The sequence below is a fragment of the Balaenoptera physalus genome, assembly GCF_965194825.1.
Source record: "Balaenoptera physalus genome assembly, chromosome: 13".
Taxonomy (NCBI): domain Eukaryota; kingdom Metazoa; phylum Chordata; class Mammalia; order Artiodactyla; family Balaenopteridae; genus Balaenoptera; species Balaenoptera physalus.
In genome coordinates, this window is record NC_138892.1 from 66,523,625 (window position 1) to 66,541,941 (window position 18,317).

Genomic DNA, 18,317 nt, shown 5'->3' on the forward strand with positions numbered 1-18,317 from the left:
CAAAGGCTACAGGGCTGATAGACCAGGCCGGGAAGCACAATGGCGAGGTCCTCAGCCCCTGACCCCTGACTCTGACCTTCTGGTCCCGCTAAAAGGGAGGGGGGGCAGGGAGGGCTGCTGCGTAAAGCCAGCCCGGAGCTGAGTTTATTAGCTGAGGGAGGGCTGGAGGCGGCTGCATTCCGACTCACAGACTGGAACATTTCTGTGATCCGCTGTAATGCACTGGGAGACACTGGGCACATTGCTGAAGTTTGACTCATAGGGACCGGGAGGGGGAAAGTAGGGGGGAGGGTGGTGGGGGGAGAGGAATGGGAGGAAGAGAGGAAGAGGAGAGGAGGGAAGGAAATCCCTTGAGAAATTTCTTTAAAAAAAGAAAACTTTCAAAATCCGCACCACCCCCACCCCCTTTTTCTTTTAATAGGAACAGGCTGGACCCTTCGATTCCCCTCAGCTGGCGAGGTCGGGGGTGGGGGGGTGGGGGGGGGAGGAGGTGGCAGAGGGGGAGGGCTGGGCAGTGATTCAAATCAGATCCTGGAACTTTCCTCAGGCAAGTCGTGCTTGGGGCGGGGGGCGGGGGGGTCTGTCTGGGACTCCTCGCCGGGACTGGGGACTCCACGCGTGTCCCGCTGTCCCCCTGTGTAGCTGTTGGCTGGTGGGCCGTACGTGTGTGTGCTTGTGAGCGCGGGGGTCCTCCCCTGCAGAGTGTCTGTGTGAACGAGTCTGCCCCGGGTAAACATGGATGTGTGCTCGCGTACGTGGTGTCTGCGAGGGTGCGTGCGCTCAGGTATCTGAGTTTCCGGGAATTGTGCGCGGGTCGCTGCGCCGCGCGGCGGCCGGGGCTGGGCGGCAGCGCGGCGTCCGCGGGCGGGTCGGGGCCGCGTCCCACGTTCCGGGTTCGGCGCTGCCTCTCCGCGAGCCGGCCGCGCGGGGTGTCCGCCGCCCGCCAGCCCGGGCGCCGCGCCGTGTCTGCGAGGTGGTGTGTCCCCGGGCCGCGAGCGCCGGCCCCCTCCCTCCCCTCCCCCTTGGCCCGCTCTCAGACTCAGATAAAGCATTTCCTTCCATTGTCATCCTACCCGGCCGGCCGGGCTGCCAGGGCCCTCCCCCTCCCGGCCCCCTCCCTTCCTCTCGCCGTCTCACAGTCGCTCCGCAGCCTCCGGCGACCGGGGGGATGTGAGGCCGGCGCCCCAGCCCCCCGCCCCGCCATGAGCCCCCCGCTCTGAGGGCCCCGGCCCCTGGATGCACAGCCCCAGCGCTGGTGAGTACTGGGCTGCCGCCCCCCGCCCGCCCCGCCCTGCGCGCGGCACCCAGCGCCGCCCGCCCGGGCTCGGGCTCCGGCTCGGGCTCCGGGCGGCCCCGCGGGCCCGGCCCGGCGTGCGCGCCCCCCAACCGTGCCCGCCCCGCCCGTCTCCGCGGGGCTCTGGCAGGCTCCCGGCCCGGGCTGGTTCCGGGGCCGGAGGGTTCGGGCCTCCAGCGGGGCGCCCACATCCGCCAGCCGCGGGGCAGCGACAGGCCCGAGGGAGGGAGTTGGAGGCCCCGGGCCGCCGGTGCGCGGGCCCGGCGTCCCATCACCCCCGTTTGCGGGGAGAACGGACCGGGGGACCCGGGAGCGAGGGACGGCTGCCGCGGCCCCGGGAGGGGGCGGTGCTCCGGGGCGGAAGATTGGGAAGCGCAGGGCAAAGGGCAGGACCCATTGAGTTGGAGCCGGGCTCTTAGCCCCGGACATCAGCGCCCCCATCCCGCGAATCCCGGCCGGACCGTACTCCGACCCTTCCGCTGGGAACAGTGATCCCTGGGAGGGAGGGTCTCTGACAGCGAGGTTTCTCTCAGCACCGCCCCCGCCCCCCACCTTTGCTCACCCCATCATGGTGAAGAGACACCTGTGCCCGAGTGAGCTGCGGCGGTGCTGGAGGGGCGCGGGAAGATGGTGACCGCAGGCTGTGTAGTGAGTGGTGGGGGACAGGATGTGTGCCCCTCAAGCCTGCGGTCTGTTGGTCCTGGGGAGTAAGAGCAGGCGGCAAATCTGGCAGCTGGGCTGGGCCCTGACGCCCAGAGTTTCTAGGCCTGTGGGCTGAGAGAGAGAGACCTCCGGGGCTTGCAGGCCGCCCAGCTCCCCCTACCCCCATTTCCTTCCCTCCCGCTGCCCAGGCTACCCATTCGGATCTGACCTTGCCAGCCACTGGTGCTCCTCCCGCCAAGTCCAGGCCATCCCCCGTCCCTGCTGGCTGTCCTGCATACCCCAGAGGCCTCCCCCTGCATCTGGACACTGGCTGTCTTGCTGCTGCCCATCCCTCCCCACACCCTCAGTCAACATCTGCTTGAGGCCCAGCTCTGCCTACCAGTTTCAGTGGCCCTGCTGGGGACTCAAGATCTGGATTCATCAGCCTGTTCCCTGGACTTGCACCTGGATCCATGGGAACCTTCCTAAGACCCCTGCCCAGCCACTAGGCTGAAAGAAAAGAGAATGTGACTCAGTTTCCTACCTCCTAATGGGCCACCTTGGTGGCCCATTTCTCCCCCATAGGACCCCACGGGCCAGGTCCTCCAAGTGGTTTAGGCTGCCGCACACTCATACTCCTCTCCTCATACCAGCCCTCTTGGAAGCTCCTTCTCTAGCCTCTGCCAGACATCTCTTACCTCCTCATTGCTCAGCACGTCAACCGCCCTACTCTGCTCTGTTCCCTCTACCCACCTGAATTAATAAGTAAGCTTCCTCCTCTGTGGAGTCGCTTCTGGGGAAACTAAGGCGCAAAGCAGTCTTGCTGTGTTGTTCCCAGTGACCCTGGATTGGAACCAGGTCCTGGACCTGCTGGGACTCCTCCCCTGCCTTTCGTCCCCTCATGTTTCTCGTCCCTGGCTTGGCCAGGCTCAGAGCTGCTTCTTGGTATAACATCTGGAATGGCCCCGGGAAGTGTTCTCCCGAGATCTCTGCGTTCCTTAGCTTGAGCCCAGGGGTGGGCAACTCTGTGGCCACCAAGTCTTAAGCTGTGATCCTGAGGCTGAGAAGGTTGCATTCAGATCTTGCACTGACTGTGCCAAGAATCTAAACTGGGGTCCCTCCGCTTGGACGCTGAAGCTCAGTTTCCCCATCAGTAAAATGACCACAGAGGAGGAGACGGATCGGTGGGGGCTATTATGCCCCCCACTTCCTTCAGGAATCATGGACCCCAGCTTTCATCCTGCTCTGGGAATGAGAGTTGGAACCTTCTCTTCGTCCATCCTCTCCTCAATTCGGCTATGAAGCCCTTGGAAGTGAGAAACGCACGTGTGATGGGCGTAGGGAGTGGGGACCCTCCTGTAGCTGCAGGCGTCCTTGCCCGAGGCCAAAACCTGCGTAACCCCTGCCATCTCTGTGTCTTCCTTCTCCTGACCTTTCATTGTAAGAGCTAGTAATTTTGAAGTTGGCAGGGGTCTGAGAGAAGATGAGCTAATGCAAGGCCCAGGGTCACCCAGCCAGGGAATGGCAGGCTGAGCAGGGCTGGGACCAGACCTTCTAACTGCCCGTGCCCATTCTCCTGGCCTTCTCCTCCCCTGGTCTGGCTCAGGTCCTGCCCACGCCCCCGTCACGCCTCGGCCCTGACCTGTCCTCAGTCGGCGTTGAGACTGGGGCCTGTAGTGGGGTGTGGGGTATTGCTGGAAACAGGGCCGGGGTAAGGCGTGGGAGCTGGCCTCTGTCCTCCCCAAGGCTCTGGGACTGTGCGTTTATGTGTTGGATTTGTTCACTAGATGGGGCACTTCCTCTGGGGCAGGAAGCTTTGATTTCCTGTGGTGGGGATGCTGGTAGGATTAGGAGCGGGGGACTCAGCTCTGGGCCATCCCTGATGTTGTTGTTTGCAACCAAAAGGGGCAGAGTTTCTGCATAAGGCTGCTTTCCCTAACCCAGGGGAGGCAGGAAGGAGAGCAATGGTGAGGAGGCCTAGGCTAAGGCCAGAATAGGAGCCAGAGAAGGAGGCCAAGAAGGCAATGAGATGGGGGGTGGGCAACACAGCAGGAAGCCTGGTCAGCAGGTGACCCTGCCGGGTATTGTGTTTCCCTGTGATATTTCCCCCTGTTTCTGTGGCAACCTTCCCTGGGGGACCCAGGCTTTCGAGCTGCAGGAAAGTGCCCCCAGACAGCCCTTTCCTTAGAGGTCTGAGTATTAGGAGGAGTACCTCAGTCTGGCCACCTCCCTTGCCATTTTGGCTCCCTAGGCCCAGGGCTTGGGAATCTAGGCAAGTGGGTTGAGTGAACACTGGGGGTCGGGGTCGGGGGCTGGGCTGGGTGGAGGCCCTTTTGCACCTCCTGGGGGGGACGGGGAAGAGAGGGCCTGCTGGACTTCGGGGAGGGCTCCGTGCCTCCCCTCATCCCATCTCCCCACTGTCCTCCAGCAGCTCTCCCCCTTCGAGGGGGAGCTGGACAGCATGCTGCCTGGGGCAAGGGGTGGGGGGTGGCAGAGGCGGGAGGGATGTTTTCATCAGCAGAGCATAGCTCCTTTGGTCCTGGACCAGTTCCCAGAGGCAAAATAAATTCAGGATAGTGTCTGTTTAGTGTGGGTCAACACGTGATGGGTGTGTGTGCACACTGGGTATGTGGTGGTGGGCCTGCATGTGTGCCCCTGGGCTGTGTATGCAGAGGTGATCCCGTGGCAATTTGTGATCCATGTGGTGACTCTTTGTTGGGTGTCTGGGGGACGTGCACACGTGTAGTACAGATGTGTGTCGTCTGTAGAGTTGTGCACCTTTGCAATTCATGGCTCTGCGTGGGGTATATGGACACATTTTGGGGGGATGTATGCCTGTGCAGGAGTGGCTTTTTTAATAGAAGTCCAGGTATTTGCTGGAAAGCGTTTTCATCCGTCCTCAAATGCCGGTTCCCGGAGCATTTGCTTTAGAGTCACCTGGGAATGTATTAAAAATAAAGATCTTCAGGCCCCATTCTAGATAGACTCAGGATCTGCAGGGGTGGGGCCTGGGAATCTGGAGTTTGACATGTGCTTCAGTGAGCTGGTGCAAAGCCGTGTTTGAGGACCACCAATCTCTTCATATTTTCTTTTGAGGAAACTAAGACCCACAGAAGGTATGTGGTTTGTCCAAGGACACAGGGATATTAAGAGGAAGAACCAGGACAAAATTCAAGCCTTTCAAGACCAGTCCAGGACCTACCCATGCGTCCTCTGCGTGTGCATTTGTGTACATGTCCATACTCAGCGTGATGCCGTGGACCAGATGGGACTGGTGCGGATGCTTACTGGGCCTTGACCTTTTCCCTGGGGTCCCGGGCTTCCTGACCTTGCTCTTCCTGTTACATCCTGCTTCCTCCTCCCTGGGGAAATCCTGGAACTGTTGCTTGTCAATCCTAAGAGTGAGGTTGGCAACCAGAAGGCCCCCTTTACTGAGCCAGGTACTCAGCTATTTAGTTACCCATTGGATGCTTACTGAGCCTTGCTGTGTGCCAGGTCCCAGGCACAGATACACAGTGAACACAGAGGCAGGGCATCTGACCTCAGGGAACTTCCACTCTAGTGGAGGAGACAGTAAGACAAGTAAGCAAGTAAAGAAATGAGTATATACATCTAGTTACCCATTGCGATAAACCCTAAGAAGGAAATGAACCAGGTGCGGCAATAGAGAATAACAAGGTGGCACTTCCTTAGATAGGGCGGCCAGGGGAGGCCTGCTTGAGAAGTGACATCGATGCCTGCTCTCACCTCCCCCGACTAGAAGTGAGCCCTCAGAGCTTCTGAGCCATTCTTGGCAACCGCCTGGATCCAGGTGAGAGACCTGGGCTGAGCGCTGGCAGAGGATTGGAGCCCAATCGCCAGCCTTTTGCCTGGCATGGAACAGCAGGGTCTTGGCTGCTCAAGCAGTCCCCAGAGGCTGGCAGAAGGGGAGAGGAGGAGGGGGAGCTGGACAGGGCTGGACCCAGCCTGCTTCGGCGCTTGGGGGAGCAGCCTCTTTCCCTTCGCAGGGCCGAGTCCAGGGCCCTGTCGACATGTCGGGTGTTGGGAAGGCGGCAGCCTCTCTCAAGTGCCAGCCCATTCCTGACCCTCCTGCCTCACCTTCCTCCCACCTCGTTCCCTTCCTCCCCATCTCCCCACCCTACAACTCCAGTGCCAAGTCCCTCCCCTCTTGGTCTAGCCTGGCTGCCTCTGTGGCCACTGGGATTTATTTACCTGGCTCAGGAATCACTGAGGAGAGAGGGGGGTCAAGGCTTAGAGAGGAGCTGGGCCCTGGAAGAGAGGACACACCAGAAAGAAGGGCTGGGGCAGGGGCCAGCGAGGACAGGGCAAAGGGAGGGCCGAGGCTGGCCGAGCAGGGGGCCGGGGCCCGAGAGAGGGAGCGGGGCAGATCTTTGGCTGGGCGCTCCAGAGCTTCTCCTGGGCCCTTGGGATCTGCTCCTCAAACTGGATGAGACTCTGAGCCGGGGGCTTGGGAGGTGTTGCGTGGGGGCAGCGGATGACAGCTAGAAGGCAGTGCCTCCCTGGTTCCCCGGGCAGCCCTACCCCTTCACCCCCGTCTCAGGAGGTTAACTTTCACATCAGCAAAGCAGCCTTCAGACCCCTCTCACCTCCAGGCTCTTCTCGTGCTAGGTTTTCCCTGGGGCCCCAGAGCTGCCGGCTGCAGGATGGTAGGGCCCTTTCCTCAGAGAGCTGAGTATCAGAGCAGCCCTCACATAAGAGAAGAGGCCCCGTCTGGCCTCCCACCCTCCAACCCGCTGCCTGGAGTCTTTCAACCCTGGGCCTCCTTTAGGCTGCTGGGTGCAGTCACCCCCTGGACTCCTGTGTCTCCCAGGCCTTCTGCCCAGGATGGGGAGGGGACATCTCACGAGGAGGGCCCTGGGCTAAACTCACCATCCCCACCCCTTCACCAGCCACTTCCTTTTTTCCCCATGTTGCCTGCAGGGATTGGAAACCCTGGTGGGCAGAGACCCTGGGCTTTCAGGGCAAGCCTGGTGCCCTGGGGGGAATGAGGGGGACCCCATCTCTCTTGGGGAGTCCAGCTCAGCTCTCTTGCACCCCGAGGAGGCCAGCTCTGGCTCCTGCAGCGCCCCCCCACCCCAGCCCTGGAAGTCCCATTCCTCCCTCCCCCGCTGCCAGGATGACAGGGAGAAGCGGGGCAGGCGGGGAGCCACAGGTTCGGAAAGCGTCGGGGTGGGGGAATTCGGCGACGGGGCGACGGGGCCGTAACCGTTTTGTTTTGCTCGCCCCACAAACCTGCACGGGCATCCGCTGCGCCCTCCTGGGCGTTCAGGTTGTGGAACTGCTCTCAGAATGACGGGCTGGTAGCACCCGGTTGGGGCAGGGGGTGGGGGTGGGGTGAAGGGGGGAGCCCCAGGCCAGGGGGAGCTGGAGGGTTAAAAATAGCAGCAGCCGGGTTTCGGTTAGCAAATGTGGAGGCGGGGAGCTGGAGGCGGGGCAGGCGGCAGGCCGTGTTTGCCCGCAGCTCAGGGCTGTGTTTCCCCTGGGTCCCAGGAGTGAGTCACGGTGGAGCCGCTGATGAGGTGCTGGCACAGCACCCCACCCCCACCGGGCGAGGGGCTGGGCGCAGGCTTCACCTCCAGGGTGCTAGAGGCTGTGCATCTCCCTTCCAGGCCTTCAGAGCCATCTTGAGAGTTGGGCCAAGGAGACTGTGTGATAGAGGGGAAGAAGCTTGCCATTCTCAGACCAAAGACCTGGGTTTGAATCCCAGCTGAATGGCTATGGGACCTCGTGCAAGGCTGCCAAGGGCTCTGAGACTTGATTTCCTAGTCTTTCATGTGGGGATTTGCTCATACGCGCGTATTAACACGCGGTGGAGTCTAATGCACCCTACAGAGGTGAATGGTCACCCTCGACTCCCCTGTGCCCATCGCAAAGCTCGGCAGAAGGGCCTTCCGAGTGAGGACACGGAGGAATGTGGCAGCGTCCTTGTTTCTCCTGCAAACCACTAAGTGTAACCTTGGGCACAGGGCTCTCTGTGCCTCAGTTTCTCCATCTCTGTAATATGAAAATAATAATAGTTTCAAGCTCCTGGAGTTGTTCTCAAGATAAAAGTAAGTAAGGTTAGCACCGTGTCTGGTATGAAGTCAGTGCACACAGGATATTATCACTATTATTGATGTTATTGTTCACATTTTTGAAGGTCAGGGATAGGGAATGTTAAAGACATGAAGAACAGAAACTGGGCTCAGCCCCAGTTCACAGGAAAAACCAGGCCAAATTCACTGTTCCAGATTCCTCCACCCATAAGGGCCTGGAACAGCGGGAGTCTATAGCCAGAAGTCACAGGGTGGACCCCTTCTCTCTTTCACTCCCCCACCCCTGGCCTCTCCCAGTGAGGCAGGATGCGGGGGAACCTGAGGGCCTCGCTGCCAGCTGGCACTGGGGAGGGTCTGGGATGGGACCGGCCCTGATGGCCCTGCTGTGGAGTAAGTACCTTGCCAGCATCTGTTGGGGTGACCTTTATTTTAGCCCCCTCCCTGGCAGCTTTTAAGAGGAGCATGAGGCAGAGGAGGGATGAGAAGGTCAGTGATGTCAGCAGTCAGTATTCCCAGCACAGTGGCCCTGGAAGGGGCAGGAGGCATTTCTTTCAGGAAATCATCATTATTCAGCCTACAGGCATCCATTAAGTCAGTCCTGACTTGGTGCCCAGGCCTGTGCTAGGCCCTCTGTATGATTTGGGAGAGGCAGAGGATGCTGAGCTGTAGATAATGCAGAACTCCAGAGGATGTGGGGTCCAAGAATGTAATACGTGGAATCAGTGAAAGCCCTATGTCCTAGTTCTCACGGGAACCAGAGGTCGCATCCTGACTTTGCCGCCCATTGGCAGTGCCATCTTGATATTGTGTGGGTGTATATATACATATCAGTTCTGTTTTATTATTACAGAGGCAGTTCCTGTGCATCGTAGACAATCAGACAACACAGAGGAGCAAAAATGAAAGAATAAGAAACATCCCAATCCCAGCAATGGGAGATCACTGCCACAGTACCCCAGTGTACACCTTCCCATCTCCTGACATGCCTTTATATATCGTGCTTCTTACCAAAACAAGACCATACCACGTATGCCATTTTTTTCAGTCAGTGATCTCCACCTTCCAGTGCAGTAAATTTTCATCTCATCGAATTCGCAGTTGGCTAGAAATTGTCCTTCACAGCTGGTTTGTCCAAATCTGTACCCAGGACTATGCATCTGGCTTTTGAATTCCCTGAAAGCTGTGTAAGCACCCTGGCTGGATCTGTGGTCTGGAAAAACCCCAGCTGAGCGAGCCTCAAGGGCAGCCCTGGCCACAAAAGGGAATCATGTCACCTGGAGAATCTACCCGACAGAGTTCTGCCATCTTCCAAAAACAACAGGCAAAATGAGTGGGATTCTGGGGCATAACTGGGATGGGGATCTGGTATTTACTGTCATGAATATTAATGTGGCATCCCTGTGAGTGCCCGCATTCATAGCTTGTTGCTATTCACGGACTCATATCCCTGATGCCCCGGGCCATGGAGCAGGCCAAGGTCTCGCTGTGGCCTCTGTCTCTCCCTGCCCCAGGTCCAAGGGTGCTGGCGGCTGTTTGGTTATGTTCCTCGTCCCCAGGAGCCTGCCCTGAAGGTGGGTTCTCCCTTTTGCACTTGTGGGTGCCTCCATCCCTGCCCATGGCCTGCCCCGGTGTGTGAGAGAGCGCGAGAGCATCCCCTCCCTTGGGGATTCGATTCACTCCCAAGTAGCCGCTCTGTGGGTGTCTTGCTCTGGTTACACAACCTGCATTTTAGACAGGGCTTGACAGTCTCCAGAGTGCCTTCACACAGCATTGATCCTCCACGGCACCTGGGGGTTTGCTTGTTTAGTTATACCCTGCTGGGGGCAGCTTACAGGAAATGATACAATGGTAATATGTACATTTAAAAAGCAGGGAAAACGTTAAGATGAAAAAGGAAGTGAGGATGGGGTCGGGGAGTGCCTCCTGGGCATGAAAAAGCATGTGCGGGACACGGACAGAGAGGATTCTGTTTTTATTTTTGTTGTTGTTTTCTGGATGGAGTACCGGCGCTGTGGGAACATGTGAGTCACGCCCAGGCCTTCAGATGTTGGGACCGCACTATGTCCTGTGGCCCCTTGGTGGCCTTACCTCACCTCGGTGGGTGGGACTAGTTGTAAACACCAGTGTAGTGATGATAGCTTAGGTTCTGGAGTCCCAGAAGCCCCACTTACCACCTGTGTGACCTCGGCAAGTTTCTTAACCTCTCTGAGCCTCAGTTTCCTTCCTTTGTAACGTGAGGATGGTAGCAGTATCGACCTCATAGGGTGGTTGTGAGGACCGAATGAGACGGTACAAGTCAGACGCTTAGCACCGTAACCAGCACCCAGTAAGCATTCAGCACATGGTTGTTGATCATACTAATATTAGTAGTTACTGCTAGTAATAAAATAATAATGATGGACATTAGTACCGTAGCTTAAGCTTTTCCCTGGCAGTCTCGGGAGTGGGCCGAGTGGCCTCGTGGGTGGCACAGGTGAAAGGAGCCGGGAAGGCACATGTGGGAGAGGCAGAACCTGCGGGAGGCAGAGGTGGGGTGCACAGGGAAGCAGGGTCTCCAGAAGCTGAGGGATCAGTGAGGGCGAGGGCATGAACAGGAGACCTCAGAGGGGAGAAAGGAGCGGCTCCGAGACAGCCCCGGGGCGGTGACCGTGCTTCCTGTTGGGGCAAGCGCTGGCCCTTGAGAAAGACTGGCTGGGGCTGGCGGGCGGCTAAGAGGGAGCAGCTGGTGTAAGTGGGGCACCAGGGGGTGGGGGAGGGGGAGAGACAAAGGCAGAAGCTGATAGAAACTCGACTCTTCTCCCCGTGTTACAGATGGGGGCCCCATCTTGACTGCTCGGGCTGTTTTGCTTATGATAGGAAAGATGGTGGTTAGACATCATGCTGAACTTCCTATTTCAGGGATTGGTGCTCCTGGAACAGGGGAGTGAGGGTAAGTGGGAACCGGGGTTTTTGAGGCCTTTCGGGACCTGGGAAACCCTAGGGCAGGCTGGACCAGGGGGCTGGGCCTGGGACTGGGGGAACCTGCCTGCTCAGGGGTGCCGCACACCCTGAGCGAGTGGCTCTGCCCTCCCCTTCCCACCTTCACAGAGGGCAGCCGGGGAAGCCTGAGTGGTGGGCTGAGAGGCCCCGGGAGCGGGAGCGGGCCGGGCTTGGAGGGACTTCTGTTTTTCTTTGCCAGAGGGCAGTGAAGCTCTCCAGAGAGCGCCAGTCCCAGGAACTGCCAGCCGCTCACAACTCAGAACAGCCCAGCTCCCCCTGCCATCTGTGAGGAGAGGCCACAAAATGGAATGGACTTGGGGCAGGGACAAGGAGCCAGGGAGGACGCTTTCCCACCCCCAGGGAGCTCAAGCTGCCGCTGCCATGGTTACGTCTGCTTCCTGTTTGATTCATCTCAAACAGCAGAAAGGGGGGTGCCAGCTCCCAGCTCGGGCCACCGCTGCGTGGGGCTGTTTACAACTGCCCCATGTGGGATTCCCAGAAAGAGACTCCAAACCGGACATCCTGCGGCTGCAAAATACCCAGGTGTCAAGAGCTAAAAATAGCTGCCCCAGGGCCCCAGGCGCGGGGAAAGGGGCATGCTGGCTGCGGAGGCGGAGGGCCGGCCTTGCGGCCCTCACGTCCAGCCTCCTGCCTGGCGCACAGCTGCTGAGCCTGCAGAGCGGCGGCCCCCTGCCTCGGCCTGACTGGAGGCCTTTGTCTGGGCAGGTCCACATCCCAGGCCTCTCACCTGGGAGCTGAGCCTCTGCCCGCCCCGCCTGCCCAGTGGGAGCATCTAAAGAAGGGACGGGGCAGGGCCCCCGACCACCTGGAAGATGAAGCCAGTGTTCCTCCAAGTCCCCATCCTGTCTGTCACTGGCCCCTGTTCCCACATATAGTACGAAATCCTTTCTTAGAATCTGCGGAGTCAGCAGTTGCTATCTATAAGTGATTTGGGGGGATTGTCTTCGTGGGGGCCCAAAGGTGGAATAGGCAGCGTCTGCCCTCTATAACCTGCAGCAGGGCTGGAGTTTGCCGCTGGTTCGGGTCTCTGGGGGGCTATGGGACTTTTTGATCTTTCCCTGTGCCCTGCCGGGTCCTGCATTTGCTGTCCACCCGCTGGCCTGTGGGAGTGGAAGTGCTGGGGAGCAGCAGCAGAGAGGATCGCTTGACAACATGGATTCTGGAGCCCAGTTGCCTGGCTCGAGTCCCAGCTCAGCCACTCCCATGTTATGTGCCTTCAGACAAGTTATTTAATACTGCTGGGCCTCCGTTGACTAATCTATATAATGGGGATAAAAACAGTAACCACCTCATAGGTTTGTCATGAGGGTTAGGCGAATTAGCAAACGTGGGGCACCTAGAACAACTCCTGGCACACAGTAAAGTGTTAGTTTACAGAAGTTCAGATGGAGGAGAAAGAGAAGAGCCTGTGGTTGGGAGAGTCGGGTTAAGAGATGGGACCGGGAATACATCTGGGAGAAAGTGGACTGTGGCAGACGAGGGGAGGACACAGGTGGTACCAGACACTGAAATTCTCATGCCAGAGGGAGGCTGCAGTATGAATCACGACCATTGCGGGAGAACCCGCCGTGTGCTCCCTGCTTCACACACAGCGTTGCTCATCTCAGACGACCTCTTCCCAGTCCATATTCTTATCCTCTCATTTCAGAGGCATAGCCAAGGCTTGCCCAGGCTGCAACGTGTCCCTGGCTCTCCCTGCCGGTCACTGAGGGAGTCAGAGTTTGAACCCACGTCCATCTGACCTCAAAGCCAATGTCCTCTGTGCTGTGGACCCTCGCTTCTATTACTTCATGGGGCAGGAGTTTCCAGCCAGCGTGCAGCCCACTGGATTCTGGATAAATCTGAGTAATAAGCAGCTTGGTGCCAAGATAATGAGCAATAGAATTAATAACCAGCAGAGAATTTCTGGAAGGGGAACACAAGAAACTGTTAAGAGGGGTTGAGTCTAGGGAAGTTCTAGGGAGTTGGATGAGTGAGAAACTTCTGGTTTCATACTTTCAGGGGCTCTTTGAATTATTTCAAAGTATACTTTGAAATAATTAGTATACCGCAAGTAGTATACTTTTCAATTAAAAAACAACAACAACAACTGTGGGCTGTACCTTAAACTCCTTAAAGTGAGAACCAGGTTTTATTCACTTTTCCATCCCTTCGAGACCTGGACCAGTGACCTCACACAGAGGTACTTAGTACCTGCTTTGGGGATCAGCTTCTTGGGTTTCCCCCTGCACTGGTCTGGTCCGGCCTGGCTGTACCACTGACCTGCTGGGTGACCATGACATAGGCCCTTGCCCTCTTTCTTTCCCTCCCTGGGAAGTGAGAGTGTTGGCCTGCAAATCTCTAAAGCCCCATCAGATCCAATGTACACTGCACAGTCCTCACTCTGTGTCAGAGAGTCAGGCAGCCATGATGTTCTCTCTTCTGTTTATTTATTCTCGGGCCTTCCTGAAGCCATTTCACCCCCAGCTTTGTCTTCTTTGCCAGCCCCCCGCGAAGTCAAACTTGGTCTGCCCGTGTCAGGGGAAGCAGACCCGCGCTGAGGAGGGCGGGGTGGGGGGTGGAGGGAGTCCGCCCTGGACCCAGGGCTTGGCCTCTTGCTCCTGCCTGTTTTCCTCTGCCTGCAGGGCCTGGGTCTGCCTGCTTCTCGTTTTTCAGCTCCTCAGGAGACCAGGGAGGGGGACACAGCCTCGACAAAGACATCGGAGGCGGCGTTAGGAGGGGGCTTGTGGGTGGTGTTGCTCCTGGGGAAGCCCTCCCCTGATGCAGGGCTGGCAGCACCGGGAGAGCAGGTGGTCAGGCCGGGCTCGGGTTTCCAGTCGCATCTGCTGGGCAGGTGAGGGCCTGGGGCAACAAGGGAGGAGTGGGAGGCCAGCTTGTGCTTAGGGGACAGAAGAGTGGCATTTGTGTCTGCCCTGGAGGTTGCTGAGGGCCGGGGTGGACCCATTAGGGTGGGATTTCTGGGTAAGATCAGGTGTCTGGTTGGGGAAGGTGACTTGATAGGAACCTCAGCACGAGGTAAACTGCCTCTTCAGCCTGACTGGAGTTGCTTCCAAAGAAGATAGAAATAGGGGGGTGGCCAGGATTCCAGAAATGAGAGCTCTCCACCCAGGTCCGGAGCTGTGTGGAGAAGGGTCCAGCCCTACGCAGTGTTTTCTGTCCCTCGGGTCCATTCGCTCCTGATTTTATTTCAGTCTGACCCCAGATTAGTGGTAACAGCGCTCTGAGAGGCGCTGATGAGAAGAGGGGTCCCCAGGTTCATCCCCAAGCCTGGGATGCCGCTTTCTGGTTTCAGTACAGCCGCTGCCTGGGTGCCTTTAGATACTTTCCTCTCTCTGGTACACAGGAGAGCTGTCCCCCAGATCTTATCTCGCTTGCTCTGGGCTCTTCTGAATCCAAAGGCTCTCAGTACAAACCTAGGGGGTTGGAGGAGAAGCAGAACTTTTCCGAGGCATTGCTTTTAGAAGCTGCCCCTGTCGGCAACACACACACACACACACACACACACACACACACACACACACACACACACACACACACACACACACACAGCTTTTCTGAACAGAGTTTATATCATCATAGATCATCATCACAGAACATCCCTTTTGGGCCCCGTAACAAACACTACAGATTTCAGGGCCATTAGCTTTTGTCCTATCCAGAGGGTGCACAGTCTCCGGAATCCATGGTTACCAGGGGAGCTGGGCACAGAGAAGCTGGCTGTGCTCCCACGCATGAGAGCCGCTGGCCAGCCCTCAGGCAGGGACCGAGGGAGCTAGGGGAGAATTCCCAGGAGGTAGGGACTGGAGGCCAAGGACCCCAGGCCAGACTGCACCCGGGAGCTGCACCCGGGAGCCCAGTTCAGAAACCTCTCTTGGAGGACCAGGTCCCGCAGAAGAAAGGGGAGGTCCTAAGAGAGTCCAGGGTGGGGGGCTACCACATCCTGGGGAGGGGAGGCTGCCTCCCGTACTCCTGTTCCCTGAGGCTCACAAACCCTGAGAAGCACGCATGCCATGTGCTAGGCAGGGGGCCAGGGGAGCGTCATTGTGTTCAAGTCGCCAGTTCCCAACAGAGCATGCAAGGTGTTAGGAGCAGATGGGCATGGCTTAGCAGTGACACCGCAGAGACCCTGATTAGTGGAGTGTCGAGGTGGTGGGCACAGAGTGGGCGCTGTGGGCGGTAAGTGGAGGGTGGTCAGGGTGAGCTTCATGAGGAGATGGCCTTGCACCGGACTTCAGAGAATGGGCAGCATTTGAACAGGTGGAGCGGCATTTCCCTACCAAATGTCGTCATCGGAAGCGCGGGCCACTAGTGTCTGAGGGCAGTTGGTGGGAGTCTCTCTGTGCCCAGAGTTGCCGCCTCCCCCAGAGGCTCCTGCCTGCAGGGACTTCTCCTTTACCAGCTTCTGGAAGAGGCCTGGGGCTGCCCCTTAGGCAGCAGTGCAGCGCCTGCCAGTTGTCCTTCAGAAGATACCCTTCTGCCTGAGGAGGGCTTCTACCACATCCCCCTCCAGGAGGCGTCCAGGCTCCAGGCTCCATCCCCTTGGCCCTGAGCTGGGACAGCAGGAGGGAAAGGTGGCCTCAGGACTCAGCTCTGTCTTTCCCCACCCCAGCCAGCCCCTGGGATCCCCTGGCCTCTCGGCTTCCGACAGCACCGGCCCTACCATGGGGTTCCATGGGTTCTGAACGGGATGAGGGGCCCTGGGCTGAGCCTAGGAGCCTGGGAGAGGTGACCATTTCCAGAAGGAAAGACTTCTTTTTCAGGTTATCCACGAAAAAGGCTGAGTGGTTCTCTTCTTGGGGGGCACAGAGGCTGCAGGACCCAGGATGGGGCAGGAGGAGGAAAGGGGTTCCTACCGTGGGGCCCTCGAGCTATGCATTCCAGACCCGCCACTTCACAGCTCCCACCAGATCTGACTTGACCTCCAGGCCACGACCTGGTACCTCCCGCACTGTGGAAGCCTCAGAGAGGGCCCCAGCTCCCCTTCCAGGCCTGCTCTCCCTTGCTCCCCATCTCCCTCCTGGCATCCTTAGTGCAGTCTTACCAGCCGTGCTCTCCCACCTCGCCCCCCAGCCCTCTTCTCCCCCTTCGGGCTAGGGGAGCCTGGTTTGGCTGCCCAAGGAAGATTGTATCTGAGCACATCAGGGAGGGCTGAGGGCACCGTTGCGTACACCAGGGCCTCCTGAGTTTCTTGCTGTGGACTGAGCTCCAGCGGAGCAGGATACCTGAGCCGCTTGAAAGATCAGATGAGGAAGATGGAGCTGGGGATCGCTCTCAGGCGGCACGGGAGTTCGAGGAAAGGAATGGGGTGGGGTCTTGTCTTTTCCGTTAGCTTCTGCTGGAGGTGCCCTCGGGCTGGAGTGGGGCCTCCGGGACCAGCAGGCAGCCTGCCTGGCTTGGCCCTCTCTCCTCCTCCTCCTCCCCTGCCCCTCCCGGCAGCCGCTTCACTCCATCTCTCTTCTCTCTACAGATGGGACCCAGGTGAGCCCGGGTGCCCACTGCCCCAGTCCCCCTGGCACAGGTAAGAGTGGGCCTGAGGGAGAGTGTGGTGGGGGGTGGAAGATGTGGCTGGAAAGGACAGAAGGGGGGCGAGGAGCTGAGGGGTGGTTCAGAAGGGTGGCTGGCTGATTGGCCAGAGAGTTGGGAGGTTGGGGTTCTGGGGGAGGGGGCGAAGTTGGGGTTTTGTGGGGAAGGGGTAAGAGGGGGGATAAGAGCGGCAACTCTGGATCCAGGCTGGCCCCAGAGCTGGGAAGCACAACAGGAAAAGGAAAGGCAGGATGCTCTTCTTGTCCTCGCTGGTGCAGTGAAACAGGAAGGCAAGTAGGAAGCTAATATTTATGCTCAGACCCCTGCCTCGGGGGCTCTGGGCGAGGCGGCTCGTTCTCATTTGTAGGCTCTGCAGTCCTCACGCCAGCCCTGCGGGGTGGGAAGATGCCTCGTGCTGCTCGGGTGGGAGGGAGAGGACCCCTCTCCGTGGGTCTCTCACCGTCCCTTGGCCCCGCTGCTGTTAGGCCGTGCTGGGCGAGGAGGGTTTAGGACGTGCCCATGGGTCAGGGGCGGGGGCTGGACCGGACGAGGGCCTGTTGGGTGCAAGGTGCACACCTGACACCCAAACTATGGCAGGCAGAAAGGAAGGCCGCTATCTTCTTTGATTCAGTCATAGCCACCAAAAGCTTACAGGCAGGTGGGGAGACAAGATATACAAGTAAAAAGAGAAATAATAGTCGAATGCGATATGTGACCAGTTCCAAAGGAGGGGGCAGCTGATTAAGGAGTTTGTCCATCCATCCAACAAACAGTAAGTTCACCACCTACTGTTATTTAGTTCTCCTAGTTGTGTAATTTTCTAAAAATTTAAAGACACAAATTGGAAAAAGAAAAAGAAACATTAATGAACCCCACCTCTGTTCCAGGGCACCGAGGATATAGAGATTTATTCATCGAATCAAACAGTATTTATTGGGTGCCTGTCGCTTGCTAGGTACTGTTCTAGGTGATGGGATAGTGAGCGATAGGCAAAACCAAGTCCCTGCCCTTTGAGCTTAATTCAGATTTGGTACCTGCCTGGGCGGTGCTTTCAGGGCACAGAACAGCCAGCGTGATGGAAATCCAGAAGAGGGCTTGACGCAGGGCACTGGGCTGGGTCCAGGAAAGAGAGAGGACTCCAGCTGGGCTTGGAAGTCAGGGTAGGAGCTGGAAAAGTAGAATCAAGGGAGGAGGCCGGCACCAGCAGGGCGACGTTGTGAGCTAAAGCTCAGCGGACGGAAGGTACATGGGCTGTGACGGGACGGGAGCTGACGGCTGAGGGGGAGGGTCCGTGTTCAGATGTGGGAGGCAAAGCTGAGAGAAGCCGGCTTAGCATCAGGCTGTGGAGACCCCCAAATGCTGAGTCACCCTGAGAGGCGTTGCCAGGATTGCAGGCAGAGCCCCTCCCATGTTCCCAGCAGCTTTCTGCTCTGGAGGCCAAGGCAGTGCTGGGAGAGAGGGACGGGGCCGCTCCCAGTCTGTATGGCTGAAGTCTGGGTGGCCTGCCCTGGGTGCCCTGAGGGCCCTCTTGCATCACCAGGGGAGTCACCCCAGAAAGCCAGGACACCTGACGTGGGAAGACTGAGACCTTTCCTGGGGCGGGAGTGCAATGGCATCAGAGGCCCAGACGGAAGCAAAACGAGAATTTGGGGTCCCTGGGTGGACACATGAACAAGAGGTGGGAACATCAAAGCAGTGCATTGCCTGCTCTTGGCCACATCGGGTGCCCAGACACCTGCTCCGGTCTCTTGACATCCAGAGAGTCGTGAGGGCGTCTCCCTCCTCTGCTCCTCTCGTCTCCA

The 18,317-nt window shown here is 58.4% G+C and overlaps 1 protein-coding gene and 1 long non-coding RNA gene across 7 annotated transcripts in view; both read left to right on the top strand.

Annotated features, from left to right (window-relative positions):
• The first annotated feature begins 763 nt into the window (after positions 1–763).
• Positions 764–18,317, top strand: part of HDAC7 (histone deacetylase 7) — a 35,794-nt gene continuing 18,240 nt past the window's right edge. For 4 of the 6 annotated variants that reach the window (XM_082422402.1, XM_082422403.1, XM_082422405.1 and 1 more), the window contains exon 1: positions 16,460–16,510. Coding sequence is in view for 1 of the 6 variants with exons in the window: in XM_082422401.1 (XP_082278527.1) it covers positions 1,237–1,255; positions 16,460–16,510 (70 nt within the window). In the remaining 5 variants the exon portion in view is untranslated. Of the gene's footprint in view, positions 785–898; positions 1,256–16,459; positions 16,511–18,317 lie in introns of those variants that run through there. The other 2 variants (XM_082422400.1, XM_082422401.1) reach the window with 2 other exon arrangements.
• Positions 10,697–11,216, top strand: LOC309641833. The gene is made up of 3 exons (XR_014252781.1): positions 10,697–10,719; positions 10,891–10,921; positions 11,171–11,216. It is a non-coding gene; the product is annotated as an uncharacterized lncRNA (long non-coding RNA).